At 42.0% G+C, this 25,187-nt stretch overlaps 1 protein-coding gene and 1 long non-coding RNA gene across 3 annotated transcripts in view; one reads left to right on the forward strand and one right to left on the reverse strand.

Moving 5' to 3' along the window:
- ANKFN1 (ankyrin repeat and fibronectin type III domain containing 1) overlaps positions 1-9,173 on the forward strand; it is a 155,668-nt gene extending 146,495 nt beyond the window's left edge. Inside the window, exon 18 of the mRNA XM_036837242.1 lies at positions 8,377-9,173. Within this exon, the coding sequence (XP_036693137.1) occupies positions 8,377-9,173 (797 nt within the window). The remainder of the gene's footprint in view (positions 1-8,376) is intronic.
- The window catches only part of LOC118886894, a 37,417-nt gene extending 19,148 nt beyond the window's left edge, over positions 1-18,269 (reverse strand). Inside the window, exons 1-3 of one of the 2 annotated variants that reach the window (XR_005017820.1) lie at positions 18,192-18,269; positions 17,951-18,088; positions 15,351-15,416 (exon numbers count right to left, since the gene is read on the reverse strand). This is a non-coding gene — a long non-coding RNA (uncharacterized LOC118886894). The remainder of the gene's footprint in view (positions 1-15,350; positions 15,417-17,950; positions 18,089-18,191) is intronic. The other variant, XR_005017819.1, reaches the window with a different exon arrangement.
- Positions 18,270-25,187: the final 6,918 nt, after the last annotated feature.

Below are 25,187 nucleotides of genomic sequence, written 5' to 3' on the forward strand. Positions count from 1 at the left end.
CTCTATTTAAAAGTGGAAAGAGTACTTCCCTGGTGGTGCAGTGGTTAAGAATCCGCCTGCCAATGCAGGGGACACAGGTTCGAGCCCTGGTCCGGGAAGATCCCACATGCCACGGAGCAACTAAGCCCGTGCGCCACAACTACTGAGCCTGCGCTCTAGAGCTCGTGTGCCACAACTACTGAGCCCCTGTGCCACAACTACCGAAGCCCACGCGCCTAGAGCCCATGCTCCACAACAAGAGAAGCCACCGCAACAAAGCGTAGCCCCCACTCGCCACAACTAGAGAAAGCCCGCGCACAGCAACAAAGACCCAATGCAGCCAAAAAATAAATGAATAAATGAATAAAAAAAAATTTGTTTAATAAAAATAAAAGTGAAAAGGATTTCAATAATATTAACACCTTCTCTTTGTAAGGCACTTAAAGTATTTTAAACAAATTTAATCCTCATAGCACCAATGGAAGATAGGTAACATAATTACCTACATGCTACAGATGAAGGGGCTAAGTTCAGAGGGGCTAAGTGATTTGCTCAAGATCATATACACAGTAAGGAACAAGACAGGACTTCAGCCCAGTTTTGTCTAGTTTTAAGATAATTGTTCTTTCTGCTACAACTGGGCTGACTCAAATCAAGTACCACCAAATGTAAAGCAAAATGAAAAAAATAAAATAAAGCAAAATGATTTAGGTGATTGTTTTCAGACATTTCTATGGCAGATTAAGTAAATCAGATCTTTTCAGGCTGCTTTCAGTATTGTTTTTAAGAGGCAATCAAATCTCTTCGCTCTTTAAGCTCTCCGATTTCAATATTCGTTTCAGTTTCAGTTCAACCCAGCATTCTTTACTGAGAGCCTTGTATGTACCAGATACACCACAAGAGGCTAATAATACAGTGATGATTAATTCACACTCTAGTCCTCATGGTCTGTTCACATGTTCCTGCTCAGATCAGATGATCTGGGAAATACAGAGGATCTGCATGTCCCTTTGCTTGACTCCTTCCTTAGCCCATTCCTTCACTGACTGGCTTCTTCAACATTTACTAAGCAGAGATGAACAAGACACAGTGCATGCCCTCTAGAGTTCACAGTTAATGAGGGAGATAAAAATACAAGTGAATAATTTATAATAAACCTTGATAAATGCAATAACAGAGATATAAATAAAATGCTTTATGAGCCATGAGAACTGAGCAACTAACTCCACCTGGGGAAATCAGCACAGGCTCTTCCTGAGAGACTGAGTCTTAAAATATGATGCTCCACTGAAATATTAGAATGTCAGCCCTTTAAAGCATACCTTCATATACTCCTTATTCCCCTACAACCAACAAATGCTCACTATTTGTACGCTGAGAGGTCAAAGTGCAAACTGTTCTTATAGCGCATTTGACCTGATATAGGCTGGAAAGAGGAAAAAAGTGACACACACTCCTCAGCAGTTGCTTCTAGATGTATCATTTTTACTATCAGACTTCTAGTGGGTTAAATGGTGGCCACTAAAAAGACACGTTCACGTCCTAACCCTCAGAACCTGCAAATGTGACCTTATGTGGAAAAAGAGTCTTCACAGATGTAATTCAGGGTCCTGAAATAAGATCATCCTGGATTACCCAGGTGAGCCCTAAATCCAACGACAGGTGTCCTTATAAGACACAGATGAGAGTTCACGTGAAGACAGAAGCCGAGATTGGAGTGATGCAGCCCAAGGAATGCCAACAGCCACCAGAAGCTGTAAGAGGCAAGGAAGTATTCTCCCCTAGAGCCTCCAGAGGGAGTGCAACCCTGCTGACACCTTAATTTCAGACTTTCTCGGCTTCCAAAGCTGTGAGAGAATAAATTTCTGTTGTTTTAAGCCATGAGTGTGTGGTAATTTGTTACAATAGCCACAGGAAACTAATACAAGACCTAACGTGTTTCTCTTACTAAGAGCTTAATATAGCTATGTGTGGGCGCCACGCAAAGTGAATCAGATGAACCAGGTCCCAGGCCTCAGAAAGCTTCCACAGAAAGCCATGGGAATTCTAAGGTAAATGGCAGTACAGCAGGTCTTTGGAGTGAGACAAATCTGCGTGTAGGTTCCTATTCTGCCACTTACCAGCTTATATGAATTGGAAATTTTAATAAGCCTAGACTTCAGTATTCTTATCTGCAGAATGGGAACTGGTGTAAAAATTAAGTAAGATAAAGCACCTAGAGCACTTAGCATGATGACTGGCCCACAGTAAGTACTAAGTAAATAGCAAGTATTGTTATTACTATTGTGGATGCAAATGAATAGTACATATGGATAGCTGAATAGACAACAGTGACCAGATAAATAGAGAAGAAAGTTCAACTAAAGTCGATTTTCAATTAATTGCATGGATCTTATTTCCAGCCCAATTTCAAATCTTCAGTTAACCTCTCTTTTGCATGACCCCTATGGCACCCACCACTGCCATCATCAAAAACAGCCAACAGTTCTGACAGCCTATTACTCGCAGTTCCCAATTTTTCCCACTAAAGATAGGGAAAAGTACTGCCTAAAATTTGTTTTAAGAATTTCAAAGTCATTCATCCCAAGCCTTTATCCAGTTCTCGCCTTTTAACTTGAAAAGCTATGTCTGTCTTCTTCCCTAACCAGGAGTCCTTACATCTTTTTCACTAAAGACCAATGACAGCACTTGTGCTCCCAAGTGATCACCCCGCCTTGTTATTTCCATCAACGTACTACTCATATCTTCAACAGTTCCCTTTCCAACAGTTCCTTCTTCTCTACCCAGAAACATCTTCCCTCAACTTTGCTACCCTACCACATTCCCATTCCATCCCTCCAGGATGCTCTGGCCAACTGCTTAAGTTCAACCTGTCCCAAATTAAATTTACCATCTCTTCCACTGCCCAACCCTGTTGCAATTAAAGTCCTCCGGTTTAATGCTACTCCTATCTCCCAGGCACCAAGGCCTGAAACCTATTAGTCATTTCAGGGCCTTTGCACTTCCTTCTCCAAGTTGTCTGAAAGACTGCTCTCTAAAATGTCCACATAGCTGGTTCCTTCTGATCACTGAGGTCTCATCTAGACTCCAGAGACTCCTCCCTTGGCCACCTTATTAAACGAACCTCCCTCCCAAGTCACCCTCTAGCTGAAGTTCAGTTTCATTTTATTCATAGAACTTTACACTCTTTGAAATTAATCTTATGTATATTCTTATTGTCTAATCCTCCCTCTGTGAGCTGCTTGAAAGCAGAGACCATGTCTGTCTATCACAAAATAGGTGTTCAGTAAACATCTTTGAATGAATGACCTTCCTGGACTTCTCTTCTCTTCCAAGTAACCACCACTCTTGCTCAGGCCCACAACCTAAAAAAGGTAAATATTTAAAGGAAACATAGCTTGGACAACAGCCTCCCAGCTGGCCTCCCTGCTGTTTCCTCCTGATCCAGTTCTTCTTACATCCTACCTGCTACATAATTATCCTAAATCACAGCTCTCATCTTGTCAATTACTTCTTCAAAATTCGCTGATAATTACCCACTGGTGACAAAATTAGGTACAAACTCCTTATCTAGGCATTCACTGCTCTCCTCTGACTCCACCCTACCTTTTAAAAAAAATTAAATAACCTCTTTTAACCATTTATTTAAAATAATTATAAGAACAGCAGGTTGCAAAGAAATGTACAGGAATTCCCATGTTCTCTTCCCCCAGCGTCTCCCCAGTGTTCACATCTTACACAGTTCTTATATCAATACAACATCAAAACCAAGAACCTGGTATAATCCACAGTTTATCCAGATTTTACCAGTTATACATACACTTGTGCATGTGTGTATGTATGTGTGTGTGCGCACATGCACATAAGCATGCAGGCTCGCTTGTATAGCTCTATGTAATTTGTCACATGTGCAGCCTTGGGTAATCACCACCATAGTCAAGATACTCAATTGTATCGTCACCACAAAACTTCCTCTGCTACCCCTTTATAGGGTGCTTACCCACCGCCCCTCCCCACATCCTTGCCCCTGGCTAGTACAAATCTGTACTTCATCTCTATAATTATTTCATAAATGTCACATAAATGGAATTCTTTATTTGTATTGATGAGTATTATTCCATTGTATGGATGTATCATGCATCCACTGAAGGATATTTGGGTAATTTCCAGTTTGGAGCTAATACCAATAAAATTGCTATGAACATTCATATACAAGTTCCTGCATGAAAATAAACTTTATTTTTCTAGGATAAATTCCCAAGAGTGAAACTGCTGGCATCTTACTTTTGTAGCCTCATTTTCCCAAAATTCCATTCCTGTTCCCATATTATAGTCAAACAGGACTACCTGTATTGTTTCATTTTCCTCTCTGGTTTCTAAGCCTCTCATCAACATTTGCATATTTATTATTAAAAGCTGCCTCAAAACACTTTTTGAAAGTGAAGAAATAAATTAATATAGATAGAAATAGAGATGAATGAATGGAGAGAAAAAATAGAGATGACAGAGTACTTCATCAATCCTGTCCCAATAAAATGTGATCTCCTTCCTATAAACCTGGATCTTATTTGCTAAACTTCTTTTATAAAAGATATGTTCTTCCACAGTCTTATAGATGCATATATGCCCCTGCCTCCATTAAAACAGTAAAATCCCTGAAGCAGATCCTTTGTTATTAATTTTATATTCAGTCAGCCACCAAACACAGTGTTTCTGTTAGAGCAGCAGCTGAAGCAAAACAAAATCTTCATTGTTGAATAAATGGATGAATTAAATATCTTTGCCCTAAGAGGGCTCTGGTCCAACCAGGAAACCAGGATGTTATATTTGCATTTAAAAAGATAACTAATAATACAAGTCTGTACAGGCTAAGTGCCAAAGGATAATTGAAGGAAAAACTACTTCAGCAGTGCAGACAAGTGGGCAATCCTTTCTGGGACAGTTGGGGGATGCTTCCTAAAGAAGGCTTTGTTTGAGGGGACCCTTGAACAGATGAGTAGCACCCCTCAAAATAAAAAAGGGAGTCCTTTTTGATAGCCATTATTTAAAGAACAACATAAGGGTTGATCTCATTCTTTGTAGCTGCTGGATAACATTCCATAGTATGGATGTGCCCAAATTTTTAAACCATTCTCCTAATAATAAACATTTAGGCTTGTATCACTTAGGATTAAGTCTGGATCCTTGTTACAGAAAACCCAAAAAAGGGTGTCATTAACACAAGATATTTTATTTCGTTCTTATGTGAAAGAAGCCCAGAGGTAGACAATTCAGCGACAGTATGTGGACTCCATGGTCTTCAGATACCATGCCCCCTTTTTCAGCTCCACCATCCTAGCACACGGCTTCCTTTTCCAAGGTTGCCTTGTGAGCCCAGCCAACACATCTTGTTACAGGCAATTGGAAGGAAAGAGGAAAAACAAGATGGCCTATCTCCCAGCTAAGCCAGCTCCTCTAATGCAGCCTTCCAAAAGTTTCATACCATACTTTCAGTTCTATCTCACTGGCCAGAATTTCGTTATGTGACCATGCCTAGCTGCAAAGGAAGCTGAAAAAAACGTGGTCTTTTACATGAATGCACTGCTGCCTCAAACAAAATTTAAGATTTTGTAACTAAAAAAGGATAATGGATATTGGGTAGCATCCAGCAGCGAGAGAACAAAACTGAAATCTTGCCCTGCCAATGAGTAAGCAGTGTCATCTTCTACAGTCAGGAAAAAGAAAAAAGGAAAAGAAACACTTCATACCCTGACCCTGAAATAAACAAACAAGCAAAAAATATATATATTACATCTGGTCCTAGTCCCTAAAATAGAAGAAACCTTAATCCCATTTGTGTAAATTACTGACTCCCTAACAAAACAATTTTTTTCCCTTAAGTTTACAGTATTCTTATGATAATCATACTGATTTTCCACCATGCACGACTAACTATAACCTTGTAACCCTGTGGGTTTTTACTTTAAATACCTGTTGTATTTTTTCATCAGCAAGCCAGCACTGAATTTGGACTCCCTTGCAGAACTTTGCCAAGTAAAGTATTTTTCTTTTCTTAAACTATTTTTCTTTTCTTAATGCTTCTGTGTCTCTAAGTCTTCCTTTCACAGTAGTCTCAGCCACAAGATTATTTCTAGTTTTATAAATCATGTTACAGTGAACAATTTGTAAATGCCTCCATGTACACGTAGTGACAATTTCTCAAACATAGATATCTGAAAAAGGACTTTCTGGGACAAATGATATGCACATTTTTAATATATTCTACCAAGCTGCTATTCAAAGAGCCAGACCAGTTTCTATTCCCACCACCATTATATGAGGGTTCCTGATTTCCCACACGTCACCAATACAAGAGATTATCATTTTATTTTCAGCAGATCTGATGGGCAAAAAAATGCTTTGTTTTTGCTTCAACTTGCATTTCCCAAATTACTACCTAATTAGTAATTATAGTCTACCTACGTTGAATATCTTTATTATGCTTATTGGCCATTTGTATTATTCTTTGAATTGTTGGTTATCTTCTACCCGTTTGGATTGTCTTCTTCCTGATTTACAGGAGATGTATATATATCCTGTATATTAATCTTTTGTTATACATATTATTACTATTTTCTTCCAATCTACCACTTACCTTTTTACTTTATGTGATCATTTGTTTTACAAAGTATTAAACTTTGATGTAGTCAAATTTATCAGTCACTTCTTTTCTGACTTCTGGGGTTTTGTCTTGCTTAGAAAGACCTTCCTACCCAAAATTACAAACATATTGTCTTCTAATACTTGTAGAGTTTGCTTGTTATATTTAAACTACATGGAATTTATTTTTATATTTGAGATGAGGCAGGACTTTATTTTACGAAAGGGATAACCAATTGTCCCAACACTATACACTGAATAATCTATTCACTCCCCTACCTTGAAATGCTATCTTTACCACATGTTCAATTATCACACTGAATTAAGACTGTTCCTGGACTTTATATTTCTGTTCTACAGATCCATCTGTCCATCTGTACACCAATACTACGAAGTTTTAATTACCAAAGCTCTATAATATGTTTTGATACCTCATAAATCAGGCTCCTCCCTACTGTACCTTAAAAAAAAAAAGTTAGCTATTCTCACAAATTTTCTTTTCCAGATAAATTTAAAAATCAATTTTCTAAATTCCATTTAAAAACCCTATGGAGGGGACTTCCCTGGTGGCACAGTAGATAACACTCCGTGTTCCCAATGCAGGAGGCCCGGGTTCGATTCCTAGTCAGGGAACTAGATCCCACATGTATGCCGCAACTAAGAGTTTGCATGCCACAACTAAGGAGCCCACCTGCCACAACTAAGACCCCATGCAACCAAATAAATAAATACTAAAAAAAAAGAAAAATCCTATAGAGATTTTTGAACGGGATTGCCTCAAATTTAGAGATTAGAGATTTCTTGTTCTTTTTAAGAGGACTTTTCATGTTTTCAAAATTAGCATATATTTACCAAGTACCTATTATGGGCTGAGTTTTGTGGGAAATTCAAAGGATTTTAAGGCAGTCTTTGCCCTACAGAAATGTACAACCTGATTGGGAAAAAGATACAAACAACTAGTGCATTAAATGACAAATATCTACAGAACTAACTTGTGGCTCAGTATGATTAGTGCAGTATGCCCTTTGAGGGTGATTTTCACCTCTGATTTTACTTATGTTTTGTTTTTTTCTTTGGCCTTATTTTTTTTCTTTTTAAGTACCTGACAACATGGTAAGTATTTATATATATAAACCATTTATTTTTTTTTTAGTCACCCTAAGTAAGAAGTTCTACTGTCATCCCCATTTTGCAGATTAAAAAACTGAGGTTCAAAGAAGTTAAGTAACTTTCCCAAGATCACAGAGCAATCTGGAGGACAACTAGGATTTGAAACCAGGTTTCCCTGACTTCTGCCACCACAGTGCCTCCTCTCCTTCCTTCCCCCTTTTAAGTTCCTGCTACTTTATCAAATGTAAAAATCATCTCTGAAATAAAACTAAGGAACAAATAAATGAATGACATCCAGCTTTGTTTCCTGTTTCATCCTCTCTCCACAAGCCCAGTGAATACTAAAATCGGACGTGGGGAAGGAGGGCATGTTCCCCTCTGCTGCTGCAAGGGTGGCTGTTCCTGTCCGAGTTCCTCTCCTTCCTTTGTCTTTTAGCTAAGAACTTACAGGGCCCTACGCCAAACGAAAAAGTGGGGCCCCTTGTTCAAAAATTATTAAAATGTCAAGAAATGAGAGCAGACCACTAAACGAAGCGCAAGCCCTTCTAGGCACGGAGGAAGGATGGGGGAGGGCCTCAACCACAGGACCCTCCTTGAGCCCTGGCTAGGAATTTCTCTTGTTTCTAACAGCAGTCTCTGGCTTTGCAGATTCACAGCCCTGCTCTGACGAAGAAGGCTGCTCCGAAGTCTTCCTCCCCACTGACAGCGACTACGACTCCAGTGACGCCCTGAGCCCCCGAGACCTGGACCTGGTCTACCTGTCATCGCACGACATCGCCCAGCAGGCCCGAAGCGGCCTGAGCGGAAGCGCCCCCGACGTCCTGCAGGTGCACGACATGAAGCCTCCGTCGGGGCCGCGCCAGGACGCCCAGGGCCGCGGCCCGGGGCCCGAGGCCGACCACTCGTGCACCGAGCTCCTGCACAGCCTGACCCTCACAGCCCCCGCGCCCAAGAACCACGCCAAAGTAGCACCGGGCGCGCGGCCGCCGCTGGGCTTCCTGGGAAAGCGGAAGCTGGCTAAGCCCCCGCACTATGGCGGCTTCAGTCGCCACTACCGTTGGCTGCGCATGCATAGCGAGACGCAGTCGCTGTCGCTGCCCGAGGGCGTGTACACGCAGCAGCTGTCCCGGGCCTGCGGCCTGGCCCAGGAGCCCGGGGAAGCTGAGCGGCTGGCACCTGCCCAAGAAGGGCCGCGGGGCCTGGCTCCGGCCCACGCCGCCAGCCTCCCGGAGGAGCGGAAGGGCAGCCTCCAGGATCCAAGGCCTGCGGTGCGCCGCATCTACGTGGAGCCCTACCCCGCGGCCCTGGTGGACGCCAAGCCTTGGGAAGCCTTGAGCCCGCCCGCCGGAGGCCCCTCAGGTCTGCCCAGCCTCACGAGCACAGAGATGAGCCCAGAGGCCCCGACCCCCTCCCCTGTGTCGGAAATACTCAGCAGCATGCTTTAGGGAGGCCCACGACTGGCTGTCCACAGTTCCACTGCACGTCCTTGCATTTTCCATCACCCTACCCACAGCCTGCCCCCACCTCACCGTGTCCCCACCCATTTTTAAATGGTTTGAATGTTAAAAACCCAAAGGTTAACAGGTTCAAGGTCCTCTTTTTTAGAGTTGGAGTGGAGGCGAGAGTTGCCAGTGTCATTCCCAGTTCAGCCTATAAAGGGCATAGAAAAGCTTTTGTGTCAACATGGAGTCCTGGACACAAGGGTTCAAACATGCCATCCTATTGGTGGCACCTGTGGCAGAGGTAGGACAACCCAAAGAACCACCCTCAATTCTGCAGCTGGCTATGTAATCCGACTCCTGAGTTTAGGCTCTTTCATGCATTTGTGATTGACAGGGAGGAGTTCTATAGATGAAAATAAGATTAGCATTGTTCTTCCCTCCATCCCAAACCTTTAGAAGAGTTTGGGGAAAGAAGCCCAGTTTGTGTCTCTAGGGAATAGGGTCAGTGGACTTGTCCTGGGTTCCCCGTCAGCTAAACCAAGTCGTTCCAAAGTGCAGCGTTCTCAGCAGCTCACCAAATCCAATCTATCGGTCAGCACTGATCTAGTTAAGTAGGCCTTGGACAGGCCTTTTCTTCACTTAGTGCTGTATGGAAACCTCCAGAAACAAACGTAGAGGAGGCTTCTCTTCTAGCTCTGTCTTGCAAAGATAGAATAGGGCGGGAAGCAGCCCTTCCTGTACACTCAGCTCCCATTCAAGCATGAAAATGGGCTGTGTATTATTCCAGGGTGCAAGGAGATGGCTGAGTTAAGTGAAAGCCTGGATTATACACAAGATAAGGGGAGGGAGAGAGACGTGCAAAACTGTGTTTCCTTTCCCATCCTAAAATAAGTGAAGCCATGGTGGGGGCTGTGTCTCTGAGAATGATAATGGATCTGCTGCAGATTCTTAGGTGATAGATTTGTAATTGAACAAGAAAGTGCCCTTCAGATGTGGCCAGGCAGGGATGGAGTTTTCTCAGTGACACAGGCACATCTACTCTCCCCCACGTAACGGGTCATGGGACAGACCGTCCAGAGCTTCGGTTGCTGCCTTCCCCTTTTCAATCCACCCTTCCAAAGTCAGTTTTGCCCCTAGATCAGTTGGCCCATTGGGCTCAGGGAAAATCTTTCCTTAGAAGGCCTTGCCAGTGGTTCCAAGGCTATGCTCAAAGACACCTGAAAATCTTGCTTGGGCCTCACTGCCTCCCACCTGGCTTTCTCACAAAGGAGAAACCAAATCAAAGAGCAATCACACTGCATATTCAGAACAGGCATGAGCCTTCTCTCCTTTCCTGGAGCCAAGACCCATTCAGTTCACTGATATTCTAAATGGTCCTTTTCTGCTTCACAGGCATTTTGGTTAAATATTGCTCTTTATGACCCTACCTCTGTCCTCGCAGTTCTACCGGTCCTCCTCATGGGAGTTCACACAAAGTCCCCTGTTCACAATGTTATTCCGATTCCTTCCATTTTTAAAACATTTGATTTAAACATAAATAATTACCCTGGAGGAAAGGTACAGATTTGGCCCATGGCCTATGGTCATTAGAAAACTAAAACCCAGAGCTCAGTCTTTATTTTTTTAAGAGATTTTATACTCAGTAACCGACTCCCCCGCCCCCCCACCCCCACCCCAGCCGAAGAATCTTGATCAGAATCACTGCAGCTCCTTTTCCATGCCTGGGAGGATTTTAAAATGCAATTTTCTTCTGTTCTGAGTGAATTCTATATGTATGGAGTGTTTTAGAACTAGAACTAGAAGAGAACCTAAAATTAGTCTAAGTCCTTGCATTCACAGATGAAGCAGTTAAGGCCCAGAGAGGTTAAGTGACTTACTCAAGGTCACAGAGCTGGTTTAGTCTCAGAGTTTGGGTCAGAATCCAGAACCATTCCCTTTATAGCAGACTGTCCCAGTGGGAATTGGTACATACCTAGTCAACTTTTGATTTTCTATAGGCTGCTTACCTAGTTTACAGGTAATTCCAAATTCAAATCCTTCTCTCAACCTGTACCTAACAGATTTCCAATATCACAGAGCTCTCTGTTGCCAGAAATTACAAATTTCATATACTAGATATCTAAGCTAATTAATTAATTATAATTAATTTAAAACCGAATCAGGAGAAATGCATTTAAAATTGCTCACCATGTGACTCCCATTTAAAAACAAAAATAACACAGAGTCATCTCCACTCAGTTTCTTACTTACTTCTAATTATAAGACAGGTTATATATATTGAATGAGTTTGTGAGATGAGATGCTGAAATCGTCAAGGACTCAGAAACCAAGTGATTCCCTGGTCATGACCTTTCTGGTGGCAAGGAAGGAAGGCTGTGACTGAATTAGATGGAAGACATTTGACAGGCAGCAAGAGCAAAGACTGACCCGTCCTTCCGACCCTGCATTTGGTCAGCACGTTTTGACACATTGGACCAAATAATAACTCATTAAGCAGAATGGTGTTAAATTCAAACCCACTAATTTATATTAGGCACATGGGGTTATTTTTTCACCTTCTATGAGGAACAGAGATGCGTGCCCATGAAATGAATAATGAACGTTAGATTTCAGTGGGCATACTTAATCAACTTAAAAATGCATTTTCCTAGTGATATTCCTATAGAAAGGTGGATGCTATATCCTCAATAATTCGCTATTTGTTCAAGAAGTTTCCCTCTACCCACACCTCCACTTTGCAACTTCTTATTAGCCTAGTTTAAATTAAAACATTCTTGTGAGAGATAATTGTTTTCTCTAAATCACAGTCCTTTATTCATTTGTCCAGTCTTCTCATTATAGAGACTTTACAAAATCTGAGGATTTTTTGTTTGTTTTCCTTTGTCTTATCGGCTTTGTTTTGTTTGTTTTGGATAGATGGACTTTTGTCTTTCATTCTTTTTAAATCCAACTGGGGAGCCTCTGGAGGAAACTTTCCTGTTTCAGGTCTTCTCTTCCACCGTGTTTCTGACATGCTTAATTCTCACCTGTGTTAGCTCGTCATTTGTGAAACCCTCAAAAATCATTGACTGAGGTCCTCCCATATGTCCGTCTCTATTCTAAGTCCCAAAGAGAACAAAAGAATCAAGTGTGAAACAGATTCCCCGGCCACAAGGAGCTCACATTCTGCTATGAGTGTAGCCGTCATCACCATACATTTTCTTATCAATGTCTTAGACGAGGCAGGAGCCTGTCGCCTCAGCCAGGCCAGCACAGTGCATGTTGGGCTAGGCATCTTTGATTTCGCTCTTGCTATCTATTGATAAAAGAGGATAGCCTGGAAAATGCAATTCATCAATGTATATGCTCGGCAACCATTTACAAGGCTATCACATCCTCTTCCTTCGCAAGGGTACTTGGGAGACAGTCATCAAAAACATTCACTCTAGGGAGTGGGTATTTTAAGAAGTGGTTACTGGGCTTCCCTGGTGGCGCAGTGGTTGAGAATCTGCCTGCCAATGCAGGGGACACGGGTTCGAGCCCTGGTCTGGGAAGATCCCACATGCCACGGAGCAACTGGGCCCGTGAGCCACAATTACTGAGCCTGCGCGTCTGGAGCCTGTGCTCCGCAACAAGAGAGGACGCGATGGTGAGAGGCCCGCGCACCGCGATGAAGAGTGGTCCCCACTTGCCGCAACTAGAGAAAGCCCTCGCACAGAAACGAAGACTCAACACAGTCATAAATAAATAAATAAATAAATAAAAGAACGTGAATTTCAAAAAAAAAGAAAGAAGTGGTTACTTAAGAACCATTCCATTTTAAGAACATTCGCTAATGTTCAAAGCAATAATTACACTGGAGAAAATGGTTGCATTTAATTTGAAAGTTGAATCCCGTTAGTAATAATATTCCTCCAGCCCCCATTCCTGAAGGATCCCAAAGCACTTTATGAAAAGCACTGACTGAAGCCTGGCTGTGCTCCCCTAAAAAGACCTTGTCCGGGAGCCACCTGGCAAACACCTACCCCATCCTTGCCAGGAGATCATGCCAGACAAGTGGGAAAGAGGACTGGCCTCTCATTCATTGTTATCCTGCCACACAAACGTGCACCCTGATGAATGCTGAGCTCTTCCCTCGAAGACAACAATTTTAGACACGTAGGCATACCAGAAAACCCCAACTCCTTGGCCCTCTTTTGTTCATCACGCTCCACCCAAGATGTAGTCCCTTTCTCTTGGAGAACTGTCAACTCAAGCTGTTAAGGGGTCTGCAGTGCATTTCAGTTCCCTAGTTATGTCAACAGCACACAGAATTCACTGGCTCTTTAAAATTGATAACTTGTTGGAAAGATGATGCCATTATTCTATGGCTCTCTCAACTTTGCATGTAGCAGATCTACAGCAGAGAATGTGCATCTCTTAATATTGTTTATTGAACTATAACATACCAATTAGAGAGGGTAATTATAGATTAACAAGAGAGCACTCTCAGCGAATTGAAAGTGCTACATTGTCACTTTATAAAGTCTAAATATTTTTCCAGATGATTCAATTACACAAATATGAACTTTTTTCTTTTTTCACCTTTAAGGAAATTTGTAAAGGAGCTATTTGGAAAGCAATGATACCTCTTCACAGGTAGTAGGGTGAATAAGGAAAAAACCTGTTTCTTTGCTGGTCACCTTTCATAAGATGTTCAAACACACGGCTTATGACTGTTAAGCTAAACTTCAGTGCGGCCTTACAAACAACAAGGGTAGTGTATTTGAAACTATGTTGTACAGCTTGGAAGCTTATTCTAAGATCTAAATTCAGAGTTTTTCTGAGGTGTTGAACTTTGCCATTAGCAAAAAGTATTTTTAGAGAAATCCATTGACTGTTTATGAAGCACTGATTTTGCCATATTTCGGGTCTCTGGTTTTTCCACCACATATGCACACAGTAGTTATATATATTTTTTAAATTATTTCTTCCATTTCCATTAATAATGAATTTGTAAAATTGTTATTCAAAAGGACAGCTAGTTTTTGCTTAAACAATCAGACAGGTGGACTGTGAAAATATTCTGTTTGGATAAAGGAAGTAGGAGATTGTTGTTGTTTGTTTTAAATATTATCCTAGGGTCTTTCCTCTCCAGATATATACATTTTTTACTTTAGCAAAGCCAGTATTTAACTTAGTGGTAAATGTTAAGAAGCTATTAGTTAATACTCTTTGCTCCTCTTCCTTTATTCCATGACATGAAAGTCTGACTATGCTTTCACAGTAACCACCATCCAGTAGCTGATTTATAAAAAGCCAAGACTGGCAAATTGTTGTGTTCAGTCACTCTGAGTTGCTGTGTTGCTTCTTGCCCTGTGACAAAGCTGACGTTTGGGGATTCTCACGTATATGGTCACAACATCAGTTTAATGTTTGTGATGGAAAAAGAATTTAAAGAAGTGTGGGGTGGGGGAGTAGGGGTGTTTTATAGGAAAAGTAATTTCACTGACATTCTATCAGGCAGTGTTTAATTGCTTCCTGCCTAATGTGTACATAGTAATTTTGCTGATTATTGGTTGTTATTCGTTCAGAATTTATTGTATCTCATTGCTATGTATGCAACTGAGTGTATGTAAAAGTTTAGACTTCGGTATGCTATCTGCACAATTTTGTGTGCTTTAAACCTCTGTAAATATACAGATGAATCATGTATGGTGTGTTAAATGTGACCTCCAATCTTGAAACGATAATATTTTGTAGTATGTACTTTTGCAGACCCTTTGAACATTTTAAACAGACATTGTAAATGGCCAGAACCCTCAATCAAAAACAGCACTGGTAAAATGCATGCCTCTTGAGCCTACCAATTTATAAGAGGTCAGGGGTTAACAAGAATTAAGATAATTTTTCTAACGGCAAGTATTTTTGATAATTTCCTACCTGCCTAATTGTATTTGAAAGAAAAATTGTCAACAGAAGAAATCTTACCTGTCAGAGGGAATGAGTTTATTTCATAGGCACTAAATAGTACTAATATATTTTACTTTATATCTAAGTTGATGTTGTTGAAATCTAGTTCAAGGGTGAAGAAGTCAAAAATATTTTTGATTCTTCATAAGATCTTTTGTTGTTTAAAGGACAATTTCCAAGCCCTTGTCTTCAGTGTGGAGAAATGTCAATTAAATAATAAACTAATAGAATTGTCAGTATTTGGCTTACCTGATGCTTTTTCTAAGTCTCAATGAAGACAATAATTTTTCAGTCTGAGTTTTTAAAATCTTCTCACTGAAACATTGAAAAAGTTACTATTTAGGGCATTGTTTTGACAATTATTGGAAAAGTCTGACCACTTGGCCCTTGACTGATCAATAGCTTTTGAGTTATTTCTCTTGCATAATTGGTTAATGCCAAGTATTGAAAATACAGCAGCAGACTACCATGGCAAATACTCTCACCAAATTGCACCCAGGAGTTCAGACATCTTAACCTTTGCCCTTCTCCACTGCGTGCATATTTAAATGTCTTCAGTGCACTTCTGCATGTGCTGTCCTATCTCTATTTCTCTATACCTTTATTTCCACACCCACAAAGCTCCTCCCTTACTGCTACTCCCTCTGGCTGAGATTTGAGATTTCTTCTGTGTTTGAGAATACTACAAAGAGATTACTTCAATCCCAGGAACTTGCACAAAGTTTCTCCTGAATTCCCAAGAGCAGGAAATATGCTGCTTTGGACCATGTATTTGTCTTATGCTGTTTTACAGAATTCTTTTAAATACACACACACACAAACACACACACATAAATTCAACTCTTTATTGGCATGTTTGTGGTCGGCTTTCCTGACAGCCTCAGAAGGCCGTTTGTTGTCCTGACCAAATGTGCTGTTTTCCCTATGTAAATTGTCATCTTTCTAAGCAAACCATTACTTTCTTTTCCTAATTCTGTCTTTAAATAAAAGTTTACCTTCTTTTTCAAACCAAACAGATGACATTGCTCTTTAATATCCCCTTTCTCCTATGAACACTCCTGGGGAGGTGTTGGGGGAGGGACAGAATGGAGTCAGAGCAGCCCTTTCAAATTCAAGGTAAGAAGTGTGCCTTCACTGACTGGGTAGCCCTTTTGATAAGGTATGCCAAGCAATATGCAGTATTTCCATCTGCCAGCAAGAAATAATTCCTTCTTCTCTATAAAAATTTTTGAAAATCATGTTAGGGAATTAGGCAAGCTTAAACCAGGAGTTTCTTATTGATTTACAGTGACTATCAGGCAGGGAAAAACACTCAGAAGGATATTTTTTGGCCCAGTATTATCTGTCAAGTAAGTTAGATCTTTACAATGATTCCTTGGCTGTGAAAATGCCTTTCTTCTTCAGGTAGCATATGGCACGCTCACCTTTGCATAATGCTCCTTGTTCTGTCAATACTACTACGAGTAATAGTAGTAATAATAATAATAATAATAATAATCCTTGTTCTGTCATAATCCCTGCCCTGTCAATCATTGCATTGTTATTTTGCCACAGAAAGGACTGGCATTAGATACAGACTAGAGGAAGTTAGGCCCCAGCTGTATACTAGGCTAGATCAGATGCTCTAAGTCAAAAACAACTGCCTGTTTTGTTTTGTTTTGTTTTTCCATTATGGTTTATCACAGGATATTGAAAATACTTCCCTGTGCTATACAACAGGACCTGTTGTTTATCCATTCTATATATAATAGTTTGCATCTGATAGTCCCAAACTCCCAATCCATCCCCCCACCACCCTCCTCCCCCTTGGCAATTGCCTGTTTTTTGATCATCATCTCCCCAACACATTTCATAGCTCCTGGCAAAGACCTGTTAAATGGGTGATAAACTGATGAAGAGATCACTGAAAATCAGCTTAATTCTCATAATTTGCTTAATTTCTCCACAAAGAAATGAACTCAAGGACCTTTCCAAATGCCTGTCAGCCTGAGGCTCTCTATAATGACTCAGAAGAAGCTCCACTCAGGCTGCCTTGAATGTATTTCTTTAGGATTTCCTGAAAAACTCCACCACCCACCCCACACACCATCACCAGAGTGCTTTGATTAAGGTCAGCCCCCTGAAGGAAGCAAAGGGCCTGGGGAGAAAGGTGCGCTTCCAGACAGCCCCCCGTTAGATCTGAGTGCCCAGTATCATGTCCAGTGATTGGGCACCATGGAGATGGATATATGCAGGTCTCCTATCCCAGCTGCACCCTCTGAGCAAGCGGAAAACCTGCAAAAGTCTTGTCCCAGTGCCCAAAAGGCCACTTTTGCCCACACCATTTTCCCCATCGAGCTTTTGATAACTGCAATCTCCTATATGTGTATAAAATACTTTCACAAGCACCATCCTATTTGAACTTGACAAACCGCCCTGTGAGGTGATCAGAGCAAGAACTTTTATCTCCGTTTTGCAAATAAGGAGCTTGAGGCTCAATAAAGTGAAATCTAGGGTCCGAGACTCCTGACTGTCTGGTATGCCACATGCCACTGAATTAGGTTTTATGAGAAAGGAAGGACAATGCCTGAACTGGCCACTGGAAGCTCTCTCTCTCTCTGGAACAGACACCCTGCATAGACAGACACACAAGGGACATTATATACACACAGATAATGACCACAAATGAAGCTAAACCAGACAGCAAAGCACACAGACCCTTTCCCAGGGGGCCCAAGTTCTAGCTCAGAGGCAGGCACTCTGTGACTACAAGCCAGACACTTTTCCTCTCTGAACTTACAGATGAAGATATCTATCAAATGTGTGGGATCTTTTTCAGCTTTGAAATTTCATGAATCAAAAATACTCACATTGAGGACATATGAGAGATGCGTCAGGATTCTTCTCAGAGCGTTTCTGTTTTGGTGATATTTTTTTGTGCTGCCATTGTTCTTTGGGGGAGGGCAGGTGGTGGAAGATAAGTAGACATGACCTTGAGTCTCTTGTAGCTAAAGCAGAGTGGAGAAGGAAAATAACTGAGAGATCCATGCTCAGCATCCTTTTCCAATACCCCCCCCAAACACCAAATTCCTCCCTCTGCCTCGCTCTGACCCCAGTCTCTCTCAGAAAACAGTTCCACCTATTTCAGTTCCCCTCTCCCTGGCCATCCAGACCACTGTGCAATCACAGTGGATGGGGTCTGGAATAGCCCTTGGACCTTCCCTGGCATCCTGACTTGGCATCCACGTCACCCACCAGCTGTTCTCTTAGATCCTGCCCAATCACTGCCCTACCATCCCTTCCCTGGAGTGTCCTGGAAAGGGTCAAGGCATTGCACAACTCCGGGGGGCACTATTATTAAGTGTGGAATGTACTCCGTTAGCCATTTCCCAGAATCCAGGAGTGAAGCAAGCAGGCCCTTTGCCAGACAGCAAGCCTGCAGCAGGCATCTCCTTTGGGGTGGAAAGGGAAGTGGAAGGATTGGCATGGGACAGAGCACAGGCCCCCTTTATGTGGGATGTTTGTGCTACCACAATGGGGCCTGCTTTGAGGCACGATGTTGGACACACATTTGATTCTTTCAAGTCTGGGGCAACTTGAGCATGAGCTTGGTCCTCACTTGGGCCATTTGGCTTGGCCAGAGCCAGGTGCCAGCCATTGTTCTCCCGCTGAGCTCAGCAAAGTCTGCGAAGTCAGGACAGCATCATTCCCTGACAAACGTTCAGTACATTTCCTCGGGTCCCAGGAGGCCTGATATTGAAATGTTTTCCTCCCCATAGTTATATTTTCCTTGGTTGAAAAAGTTTTGTTTTGGAAGTTGCTACCCTGTCGAGGTAATGAGTCAGTTTGGGAGGCCGGTGCAGAGGGGAAAATGCACATCATTGGCAGAGGCCAGAAGGATGGGGGTGAGAGAAGATGGGAGATTCCGGGTGGGAGAAAGAGGTCCACACCCTCTGCCCCCTCCCACTCTTTCAGGAAGAACACAGCCCCTCCTTCCCAGCTAGGGGCCTCTTCACTGGGGTGAGGGGGCCAAGCCCTGCTGCTGCCTTGGGGCTTATTCCTGGGAAAGGCTAGGTAGGCAGGGAAGGAGCTAATGTTATGGGCCACCTTCTGAGTGCCGTTGAATCATCTACTTTCTGTGAAGGTTGGTAGTGTTATCAACCACATTTTACAGATTGGGAAACTGAGGCTCAAAAAAGGGGGAATCACGTGCCTGACATCACACAGCCAGCAAGTGGCCGAGCTTAGAATTCAAGGAGTCCCATGCTGGCTCTGCCACATGGTCTCACTACAAGACTCATTCATTCCCACCCAGAAACGGACCCAAGTGACTCAGGGGAGGGACACGAAGACCCACCTAGAGAGACACCTGGGGAAGGACTGTTGGCAGAGGGAGAAGAGGGGGCTTATGGACTTGAGCCATCCTCGCCTATCTCTGCCATCTTCTCCTCCCCTCAATTTTCCACCCCATACATCTTTTCCACGTGGAGAGAACAGTCACAGAGATACAAAAACACACATAGATGCACCAACACGCTCAGATCCCCCCCCCACACACACACACACCACAAACACAGCCGTCCACACAAGCACAGAAGCACACACATCTGGAGGTAAATCTCAGGATTCAAGGGCTGGCTCCACGCCAGCTCTGAGCCCCGAGTAGCCCACTGAGGAGCCCTGGTCTGCCTCACTTTGGGAGGTCAAATCAATGAAAGAGCCCTGGTAGTTTAAAAAAGAGAAAGGGAGAAAAAAAGAACACCAGCACCTCTCATGATGGGAGGTCAGAGCAAATGAAACCAGGGGGAGGGGGTAGCTGTACGGGGGCTGGGGCGAGAGCATGGGGGTGGGGAGCCTGTGCTGGCAGCTGAATTCCTACCCTGGCCCAGCTCCAAAAGATTAAAATAGAGCTCTTAGAGTGTCCCCTCCACAGACCAGCCTGCCAGGGGCCAGACAATACGTGGGTTTGTGCTCCAGCTTAGGCCTCCAGAGAGGTGATGTTTTTACCCGGACAGCTAAAGGCACAGAGGCAGGTCTAAAGCAATTCCAAGGCTCCTTTGGCCCACAGTCCCAGAACAGGCCACAGCAGAGGGAGAGCTGCCGGCTGCTAGGACGCACACAGATCTGCTCTCTTCTCTTCTCACCCTAGGGCAGGCCCCTGGACTCACACTTCTTCATTTTATCTGCCCCCAAAACACCCAACTGGCAGGGCTATGTGGGATGAAGTCTTAGCGAATTCGTTATACTTTAATTTGGAAAAAAAATCTCAGCCTGGCTGTAAACAGGCAGTTCTCCTAATGAGGAATGGACAGGGCATCCCTTGGGGTTATCTGAAATACCAGATAAGTACAAACACCTCATTTTCCCTACCCAAGGGACAGAGCTCTCCCAGAAGGAAGCCCCACTGGCCACTTGAGGTTTCAACTGCTTCCTTGTAATTCTTAAGGATTTCAGGCAGCTGGAACTTAAGTCCGACATCTCAGACCACTTGCTAATACAGAGGATGAAGACAGTTATGCATCAGTTAAGCGCACAGGCTCTGGAGTTTGCCAGACGTGAGTTCTAATCCTGACTCTGCCACTTAGTAGCTTTTTGAATGTGGGCAAATTATTTAATCTTTCTGGGACTTGGGTTCTTTATCTCTAATAGCACCTACTAGTGATCATAAGGGTTAATTGAGAAAATACATAAAATGTGGTCAAATCAATGCCTGGCATATATCTAGCAAAAGTTAGCCGAAAACAACAACAAAAAATTCCCTCCTACTGGGTTTCTGGAAGACCCTCCCCCATAACTAGGATGAAAATATAATTTATCATCTAAACCAGAACACCTTTGATAGTGGGAGTGGACATTAATTGGACGGACCCTGGGACACTGGCTTACCAGGGACCGTCCCTGGAAAACTGGGACATATGATCCCCCTTCCTATAACTTTCTAAAGGGTCCCTATATAACATTCCATTAAGATAATCCTTTGAAAACGGTCCTAAACTTTATTCTATATCATGAAGCCCATTGGAAGTAATAGCCCTTTATGACATACTATGATATTCACATATGAAATTTTAATTTAAAATATAATTTTATTGTAGATTTAAAAATCATAAGGTTATAGATAAGTGATAAGAGATAAAGTGATAAGTCATATTTGGATGGAGGACTGAAAATTGATAAAATTCTACTGCTATTTTAATTTTTTCTTTTCTGATATTTGAGAAAAGCAGCTCATTCAATTTTAATGGAAGAAGACCCCTTGTTCCAGTTCACAGAACATTAATATTCCATAAAAGCAAAGTTTGAGAATCTCAGCCTTAAAGAACCAAGAATAACCCCCAGGGAGTGAGGGATGGAGGGCAACTTTTGTGGTCATGACATATTTTCTTTTCTTTAAACAGTTTTAGCCATTCAGGAATAAAGGTCAACAGCAATCCCACTACTGGGGATAGACCCTGAGAAAACCATAACTCAAAAAGAGTCATGTACCACAATGTTCATTGCAGCACTATTTACAATAGCCAGGACATGGAAGCAACCTAAGTGTCCATCAACAGATGAATGGATAAAGAAGATGTGGCACCTATATACAATGGACTATTACTCAGCCATAAAAAGGAACGAAATTGAGTTACTTGTAGTGAGGTGGATTGACCTAGAGTCTGTCATACAGAGTGAAGTAAGTCAGAAGAAGAAAAGCCAATACCGTATGCTAGCACATATATATGGAATCTAAAAAAAAATGGTTCTGAAGAACCTAGGGACAGGACAGGAATAAAGATGCAGACGTAGAGAATGGACTTAAGGACATGGGGAGGGGGAAGGGTAAGCTGGAACAAAGTGAGAGAGTGGCATGGACATATCTACACTACCAAGTGTAAAATAGATGGCTAGTGGGAAGCAGCCACATAGCATAGGGAGATCAGCTCGGTGCTTTGTGACCACCTAGAGGGGTGGGATAGGGAGGGTGGGAGGGAGACGCAAGAGGGAGGGGATATGGGGATATAAGTATATACATAGCTGATTCACTTTGTTATACAGCAAAGACTAACACAACAATGTAAAGCAATTATACTCCAATAAAGGTGTTTAAAAAATAAAAGGAATAAAGGTCAAGCTGTAGGAGGCCTCGGTTCTTCACCAGGTGTATCTCTGCATAGGGCTGCTTTAGTGTCCTCCTGGCATGGGTACCTGGCTTCCCCCAGAGCAAGTGATCCAGGAGAGAGAGCAAGGCTATCTAATGCGCCCAGGATTGAGGACAGTCCCAGGCATATCACTGAGTTGGTTGCCTTAATGAAAGAAGAAAATACCTGAGAAGTATACCTGGATTCTTAGTCCAGGACTCTAACCTACAGCTTTAACCTATTAGAAAGAATCTTTACACCCAATATCAAAACCAGACAGATCTCCAGAAGAAAGTAAGCCTGGTCAGCCAGGTAAAGTCTGGGTCCTCAAATGCAGAAAATGTTTGAGCAGCTTTTTCTGTATGACTGTTTTGAAATACACTACTGATTGTAAGCTTCTGATATCTTCCACTCAACCCAGCCAGCCCCTCTCTAGTCTTTGGGCGCCATTGGGATTTGTCCTCCTGAGTTTCTGGAAGACTCCTAAGGTCCTCGTGGCCCCTTTCTGACTTTATGTGTTCATTGTGTGTTAAAAAGAAAGCATCTTCCCCTGGAGTGTTTTGATTGCGTTAAATGCATTTGAATCACATGTGGAGGGCTGAAAGGCTTACAATGTGATCTCTCTTTTAATTGTCACAACCTGTAAGGTGGTCACTGGGATGATGCCCATTTTTCTTATGAAGATATCGACTCTAAGAGGACATAGCCAGTAAGTAGAGAACCAGGAAATGCAGACCCAGGTCTTCTGACTTTAAATCCTATGCTCTCTGTACTATATCACACTTCGGTATTGCACTCCATTTGTTTTATTTAATATGAAATGATATTTAGATATGCTTACTCCTTGCATTTCAGCTAAGTCATTTAAACCGCAACAGACACACACATTTACACGTACACTCACCAACACACATAGACCAACTTCAAAACTGGGCCCATATAAATTAGCCCACCCTACACCCCGACTCTAAGAGTGAGTAGATGCATTTTCCTGTATTTTCCTTCAGCCACATTGCCACCTTGAGAAATTGGCTACTGCATAAACAAAATAGAATTACGGGTTAGAGATTTGGTTTAAGGGAGAGAGGACAGTACATCGTTTATTATACCAATAACCAGCATAAAAGAATGTAAAACATGCTACCAAGTAAAACCAAAATCCCACCTTGGGAAATCTATCCAATAGAGATAAAAGCACCAGTAGATAAGAATATTTGTACAAGATGCTTATTGCAGCTTTGCTGGTTGTGGCAAAACTAACTAGAGACAACCTGAGTGCCCACAAATACAGGAAGAGTTGGACAAATTATGCTGCATCTATAGTGCTATTATAATGAATAAGAGTCATTTATATTGACCTGTAAAGATCCATGATGGGTTGAGAAGGCAAAAAGAAAAAAAGGAGAGGAGGGAGGGGGAGGAGGGGAAGAGGATAAAGTGTATTTTAAGACCCAGCTTGCTGTAAGTAATTTTTAAAAATCCTATTAATGCATGTACATGTTGTGTGTGTGTGTGTGTGTATGTGTGTGTATATATATATATATATATATACACATATATATACATAGAAATAAATATGCAAAGAAACATAAATTGTAACTTCAGAGTTTGGACTAGCAGAGGGAATATTGACATTTTTGCACACTTCTGAATTATCTGACTCGGTAAAAAGAGCACATATTATTTCTGTAATTTAAAACAATAATAAAGCAGATCAAGATAAAAAATAAACTAAGACCAGAATTTTGCCAAGCCTGATTTGAGCAAAGAAAACTCAGATTCTTGCCCTTACATCTTTTAGTTTATCCAAATGCACTCTCTTAATTGGCCCCAGACACTGACATCTGTGTGGAATACATCCACTCTTCACTCCCTACATTGGTTTTCAAAATGGCCACCTCTGCTGGATGTTAAGACTTCAGTTGAGGCCCACCTTCGCCACCTCCACCTCTCCCTCCACCCAAAAAAGACTTTGGTCCCCTGCGGAAAAGGCCAAGAATAAATGCTTTCCGCCCCAATTATTCTCCCCACTCTTTTCTCCCTAAACTCCAGATGGTGAACTCTGGAAGTGGGTGACTGTGGGAGGTGGTGGAATCTCCCTTTCTAAAGTTCTTTCCCAAGAGAGAGCCACATCTGTGGAGGATGGCTCGGACTTAACTGCCTTTAGAACAAGTTAGTTATGGGTGGTTTGCCATTTTTGGAGTGCTGATTGCATGCAGAGCCCAGTGAGAAGGAGAGATAGGAAATCAGGAGCCCTGATGGCAGAGCAAGTATACACAGATGAAATCTTGGTAGCCTGAAGAAGCAGTATTTAATCAGTAACTTCTATGTACATTTTCGGAACATAGAAATCTAGGCAAGATAGCTTATACTAGTGATAGGCTCATAATTCAGAACGATCTTGATCAGCAGATGTCATTTAGTAGGGATTAAAGTTCCATATTTAGGTCAGAAAAATCCAAGAACGGTATGGGAGAATTGTAGCTGGGCAAAGGATTTTTAAAAAATTGATTTAGGCATTTCACTTAACAAACTCGAATTAAATAAAAGTATAAAAATCTGCTAAAAAATAGTAAACATTAATTGAATACCTGCTACGTGACAAACACTGTACTAAGCATGAGTTCATGAACTCGAACAATTACACAATCTTCTGTATTCATATGTTGAGTCTTATGCCCAATTCAAGGGACCATGTTTCAGCTTCACTGGCACATTACATGAGAACAGTAGGGGGATATACAGCAAGTCATGCATGGAGTAGTTAAAAGAATTGAGGATATTTAGCCAGAGGTGTTAATATATGATAACTGCAGTCAGATATCTAGAGAGCTACCATAATAATTTAAAAGACTTATATTCTATAATATCATTTAGGAGAATTATGACTGTAGTAGTTTAAAAATGTATCCACAAATTCTTCAGTACTCTTCCCTTCAAAAGGTGGAGCCTAAATTCCCTTGTCCTGAATGTGGGCTGGACTTAG

Source organism: Balaenoptera musculus, chromosome 20 (genome assembly GCF_009873245.2).
Source record: "Balaenoptera musculus isolate JJ_BM4_2016_0621 chromosome 20, mBalMus1.pri.v3, whole genome shotgun sequence".
NCBI classification, from domain to species: Eukaryota; Metazoa; Chordata; class Mammalia; order Artiodactyla; family Balaenopteridae; genus Balaenoptera; species Balaenoptera musculus.